The following is a 6,110-nucleotide window of genomic DNA, read 5'->3' on the forward strand; positions in this document are numbered from 1 at the left end:
AAAATCCCAAAATCGAAATTTTGAGTATTTTGAGCGGGGTTTTTTGGGCGTGGCCAGGTGAGGGCGTGGCCCAGGTGAGGTGGGCGTGGTCACTGTCATGCCCCGCCCACTCCTAACCACATTGAAGCCCCATAAAAACAAAAAAAAAGCCCCAAAATTGGAAATTTTTTTTGAGGCCGGGGTTTTTGGCGTGGCCAGACGAGGGCATGGCCCAGGTGCAGTGGGCGTGGTGGTCATGCCCCGCCCACTAACCACATTCAAGCCCCATAAAATCTAAAAAATCCCAAAAATCGGAAATTTTGAGTATTTTGAGTGGGGGTTTTTGGGCGTGGCCAGGTGAGGGCGTGGCCAATGGGAGGTGGGCGTGTCCCAGACGCGGGGGGCGTGGCAAAGAACGTGCCCCACCCACTTTCAGCCATATTTAAGCCCCATAAAACCTAAAAAAGCCCCAAAATTGGAAATTTTGACTTTTTTGAGTGGATTTTTGGGCGTGGCCAGCTGAGGGCGTGGCCCAGGTGAGGTGGGCGTGGCCAGGGTCATGCCCCGCCCACTCCCAGCCACATTCAAGCCCCATAAAAACAAAAAAAATCCCAAAAATCGGAAATTTTGAGTATTTTGAGCCGGGGTTTTGGGCGTGGCCAGGTGAGGGAATTGGCCCGTGGTGAGGTGGGCGTGGTCACTGTCATGCCCCGCCCACTCCCCAACCACATTCAAGCTCCATAAACACAAAAAAAATCCCAAAAATTGGAAAATTTGAGTTTTTTGAGCGGGGTTTTTTGGGCGTGGCCCAGCGAGGGCGTGGCCAATGGGAAGTGGGCGTGTCCCGGACGCGGGGGCGTGTGGCAGAACATTACCCCACCCACTTTCAGCCATATTTAAGCCCCCATAAAACCTTAAAAAGCCCCAAAATTGGAAATTTTGACTTTTTTGAGTGGATTTTTTTGGGCGTGGCCAGACGAGGGCGTGGCCCGGGCGAGGTGGGCGTGGTCACTGTCATGCCCCGCCCACTCCCAGCCACATTCAAGCCGCATAAAAACTAAAAAAAATCCCAAAAATCGGAAATTTCGACTATTTTGAGCGGGGTTTTTTGGGCGTGGCCAGGCGAGGGCGTGGCCAATGGGAGGTGGGCGTGTCCCGGGCGCGGTGGGCGGGGCTTACCCAGCTTGAGCAGCCAGCCCTCGCGGTCGGGGTTGAAGAAGGTGTGCGTGAGATCGTTGCCGTCGTCCTCGGGGATCTTGAAGGGCTCCGAGCGGATGCTCTCGTACAGGTTCTGCCATTCGGGGCGAATTCCGGCAAATTCGGGAAAATTCGGGGGGGGGGGGGAGAATGTTGGGATTTTTCGGGGAAAATTGGGGATTTTTGGGGAGAATTTTTGGGATTTGGGGGGAAATTAGGATTTTGAGGAAAAATTGGGGATTTTTGTGGGGGAAATTGGGATTCTTGGGGAAAATTGGGATTTTGGGGAGAAAGTGGGATTTTGGGAGAATTTTGGGGGTTTTGGGGGAGTTTTTGGGATTTGGGGGATTCAGGGGATTTTGGGGAGAACTTAAGGGGGATTAGGGGGAGAATTTTGGGAATTGGGGGGTTGGGGCAGTAAATTTTTGGGGGATTTGGGGAATACGAGATTTTGGGGGTTGTGTGGAATTTGGGAGAATTTTGAGGGGATTTTTGGGTCATTTGAGGATTTTGGGGGGAATTTCATCACAAATGTGACCACGCCCACTCAGACCACACCCCCTGACCACACCCTCATAAGCCACACCCACAATTCATCATCTTAACCCAACCACGCCCCCAAACCCCTCCCAACCACCCCAAATTTTCCCAATTTTTTCCCTTTTAACCCCAAAATCGTACGTTTTAAGCCTTGTTCTCCCCAAATTTCACCTAAAATGTGACCACGCCCACCCAGACCACACCCTCATAGGCCACGCCCCCAATTAATCATCTAAACCAAACCACGCCCACAAACCCCTCCCAACCACCCCAAATTTTCCCAATTTTTTCCACTTTTTAACCCCAAATCGCTGTTTTTTTCACCTTTCTCTCTCCAAATTTCACCCCTATGGTGACCACACCCACTCAGACCCACCCAACGACCACACCCTCATAGGCCACACCCCCAACTCCACTTCTTGGCCACACCCACCCCAAACCACGCCCCAAACCCTCCCCAACCACCCCAAAAACTTCCCAATTTTTTTCACATTTTAACCCCAAAATGCCTTTTTCACCTTGTTCTATACAAATTTCACCCCCTATGGTGACCACGCCCACCCAGACCACACCCTCATAAGCCACGCCCCCAAATAATCATCTAGACCAAACCACGCCCCCAAATCCCCCCAACCACCCCAAAATTCCCATTTTTTCACCTTTTTAACCCCAAAATCACCGTTTTTTCACCTTGTTCTCCCCAAATTTCACCCCTATGGTGACCACGCCCACTCAGACAACACACAAGGACCACACCCTCATAGGCCACACCCCCAACGCCACTTCTCGGCCACACCCACCCCAAACCACGCCCCAAAACCCCCCCAACCACCCCAAAACTTCCCAATTATTTCACATTTTTAACCCCAAAATCGCCGTTTTTTCGCCTTTTCCTCCCCAAATTTTACCCCTATGGTGACCACGCCCACCCACACCCTCATAGGCCACCCTAATAATCATCGCCCCCAAACCCGCCCCAAACCCCTCCCAACCACCCCAAACTTTCCCAATTTTTTTGCATGTTTTAACCCCAAAATGTGCCTCCTTTTCTCCCCAGAATTTTCACTATGGTGACCCGCCCACTCAGACAACACACAAGGGACCACACCCTCATAGGCCCACACCCCCAACTCCACTTCTCGGCCCACACCCACCCCAAACCACGCCCCCAAACCCCTCCCAACCACCCCCAAACTTTCCCAATTATTTCTGCATTTTTAACCCCAAAATCACCGTTTTTTCGCCTTTTTCTCCCCAAATTTCACCCTAAATGTGACCACGCCCACCCAGACCACACCCTCATAGGCCCGCCCCCATTTAATCATCTAAACCAAACCACGCCCACAAACCCCTCCCAACCACCCCAAATTTTCCCAATTTTTTCCACTTTTTAACCTCAAAATCGCCGTTTTTTCGCCTTTTCCTCCCCAAATTTCACCCCTATGGTGACCACGCCCACCCAGACCACACCCTTATAGGCCACACCCGCAAATAATCATCTAGACCAAACCACGTCCACAAACCCCTCCCAACCAGCCCAAATTTTCCCAATTTTTTCCACTTTTTAACCCCAAAATCGCCAAAGTTTTAGCCTTGTTCTCCCAAATTTCACCCTAAAATGTGACCTACGCCCACCCAGACCACCCCTCATAGGCCCAGCCCCTAATAATCATCTAAACCAAACCACGCCCCCAAACCCCTCCCAACTACCCCAAAACTTCCCAATTTTTTCACATTTTTAACCCCAAAATCGCCTTTTTTTCGCCTTTTTCTCCCCAAATTTCACCCCTATGGTGACCACGCCCACTCAGACAACACACAAGGACCACACCCTCATAGGCCACATCCCCCTGCTACCGGCCACACCCACCCCAAACCACGCCCCCAAACCCCTCCCAACCACCCCAAATTTTCCCAATTATTTCTGCATTTTTAACCCCAAAATCGCCGTTTTAAGCCTTTTTCCTCCCAAATTTTGTAATCCTCTCCCCAGGCCCGGCCCCGCCCCCCGGGCCCCGCCCACCCTGAGCAGCTCCTCGGGCAGGTCGCCGCCGTTGATACCCTTGATTTGGCCAGCCCTAAGCTTCGGCCGAGGTTTGTCGCAAGACGCGTTGGGGTTGTGCAGGCTCGTGTTGAGCATGATCACGGCGAACGACAGCACGTAACACGTGTCTGACACGGGTAACAACACAGGTGTGCACAGGTGTGGCACAGGTGTGTCCCTGTCCCACCCAATTGTGTCCCTTTGCCACCCAGGTGTGGCTTTGTGTCACCCCACGTGTGTTTCTGTGAGTTCAGGTGGGTCCCAGGTGTGCCCCAGGCGTACAGGTGTACCAGGTGTACCCAGGTGTGCCCAGGTGTGCCCAGGTGTGCCCCAGGTGTGTCCCAGGTGTACCCAGGTGTGTCCCAGGTGTACCCAGGTGTGCCCAGGTGTGTCCCAGGTGAGTCCCAGGTGTGCACAGGTGTGTCCCAGGTGTGCCCAGCTGTGTCCAGGTGAGTCCCAGGTGTGTCCCAGGTGTGTCCAGGTGAGTCCCAGGTGAGTCCCAGGTCTGTCCCAGGTGTCCCAGGTGTGTCCAGGTGTGCCCAGGTGTGTCCCAGGTGTGTTTGTTTGAGCTCAGGTGTGCCCAGGTGTGTCCCAGGTGTGCACAGGTGTGTCCCAGGTGTGTTTGTTTGAGCTCAGGTGTGCCCAGGTGTGTCCCAGGTGTGTCCCAGGTGTGCCCAGGTGTGTCCCAGGTGTGTCGCGCACGTTGGGGTTGTGCAGGCTCGTGTTGAGCATGATCACGGCGACCCAGCCGCGTGGCAACACGTGTCTGACACGGGTAACACGGGTGTGCACAGGTGTGGCACAGGTGTGTGCCCCTGTGCCACCCAGGTGTGGCTTTGTGTCACCCCAAGTGTGTTTGTGTGAGTTCAGGTGTGTCCCAGGTGTGTCCAGGTGAGTCCCAGGTGTGTCCCAGGTGTACCCAGGTGTGTCCCAGGTGTGTTTGTTTGAGCTCAGGTGTGTCCCAGGTGTGTCCCAGGTGTGTCCCAGGTGTGCACAGGTGTGTCACAGGTGTGTCCCAGGTGTGTCCCAGGTGTACACAGGTGTCCCCAGGTGTGCCCAGGTGTGCCCAGGTATGTCCCAGGTGTGTCCCAGGTGTGCCCAGGTGTGCCCAGGTGTGCCCAGGTGCGTTACCTGTGCAGGTGAACTGAACCGGATTTGCCGTGAGCAGTATTACCCCAGGTGTGCCCAGGTGTGTCAGTGATACCCCAGGTGTGTCCCAGGTGTGCCCAGGTGTGCCAGGTGATCTCACCTGTGCAGGTGAACACGCCCGGGTTGCACAGGCAGTAGCGCTGTGCGAACGCCTCCATCATCCGATCGATCTTCTGCGCCTCCCCCGGCAGCCGGAAACTCCACAGGAACTGCCTGGAACGTTCCGGAAAGAATCACACCTGGCCTTACCTGAACCAAACGCACCTGGGACATCCCCAACCCACCTGAGAGCCCCCCCAGGTCACTCTCAGGTGCCCCAAACCCCCCCAGGTGTGACCCAGGTGTGTCCCAGGTGTGTCTCAGGTGTCCCCAGGTGTGTCCAGGTGTGCCCAGGTGTGTTCCCATCATCCCCAGGTGTACCCAGGTGTGTCCCCATCATCCCCAGGTGTGTCCCAGGTGTGTCTCATCAAGGTGTGCCCAGGTGTGTCCCTGGTGTGTCCCAGGTGTGCCCCAAGTGTGCCCAGGTGTGTCCCCATCATCCCCAGGTGTGTCCAGCTGTGTCCCAGGTGTGCCCAGGTGTGTCTCAGGTGTCCCCAGGTGTGTCCAGGTGTGACCCAGGTGTGCCCAGGTGTGTCTCAGGTGTCCCCAGGTGTGTCCAGGTGTGCCCAGGTGTGTTCCCATCATCCCAGGTGTACCCAGGTGTGTTCCCACATCATCCCAGGTGTGTGTCCCAGGTGTGTCCCAGGTGTGTCCCAAATTGTCCACCCCAGGTGATCTCACCTGGCGTACCGCACCAGGTTCCAGGTCGGTGAACTTCCGTTGCGGGTCCGCGAGGCGTGGAGGGACACCCAGGTTAAACTCCTCCCTAATGGGGCTGGGCTGTGTCAATCACCCCGGCCGCGCCCACTCCATCAATCACCCATGCACCAGCCCAGTCCAGTCCTATCAATCAATCATCCCTGGCCGCCCACATACATGCAACAGCCCGGTCCATTTTCTTGTCAATCATCCCTGGCCCGCCACTGTAAATCACACTTTTAGCAGCCCAGTCCTGCCCCTGTCAATCATCCTAGCCCACCCACTCCGTCATTCACCCATTTAACAGCTCAGCCCTGCCCGCCAATCATCCTGACAAGCCACGCCCACAGGGCAATGCCTGGAGAAGCCGCCCACCCCTTGTCAATCATAATGGATCTAGCTT

At 55.1% G+C, this 6,110-nt stretch overlaps 1 protein-coding gene across 1 annotated transcript; it reads right to left on the reverse strand.

Annotated features, from left to right (window-relative positions):
* Positions 1–1,158: 1,158 nt before the first annotated feature.
* On the reverse strand, positions 1,159–5,119 carry LOC115915885 (cytohesin-2-like; the record flags this gene model as incomplete). Its single annotated transcript, XM_030969594.1, has 3 exons — positions 5,010–5,119; positions 3,740–3,888; positions 1,159–1,270 (listed from the first exon to the last, which is right to left on the reverse strand). Coding segments are annotated over exons 1-3 (322 nt in total), but the record flags the coding sequence as incomplete, so codon positions are not given.
* Between the last annotated feature and the right edge of the window lie 991 nt (positions 5,120–6,110).

This window comes from Camarhynchus parvulus, unplaced genomic scaffold (genome assembly GCF_901933205.1).
Source record: "Camarhynchus parvulus unplaced genomic scaffold, STF_HiC, whole genome shotgun sequence".
In the NCBI taxonomy this organism is placed as follows: Eukaryota; Metazoa; Chordata; class Aves; order Passeriformes; family Thraupidae; genus Camarhynchus; species Camarhynchus parvulus.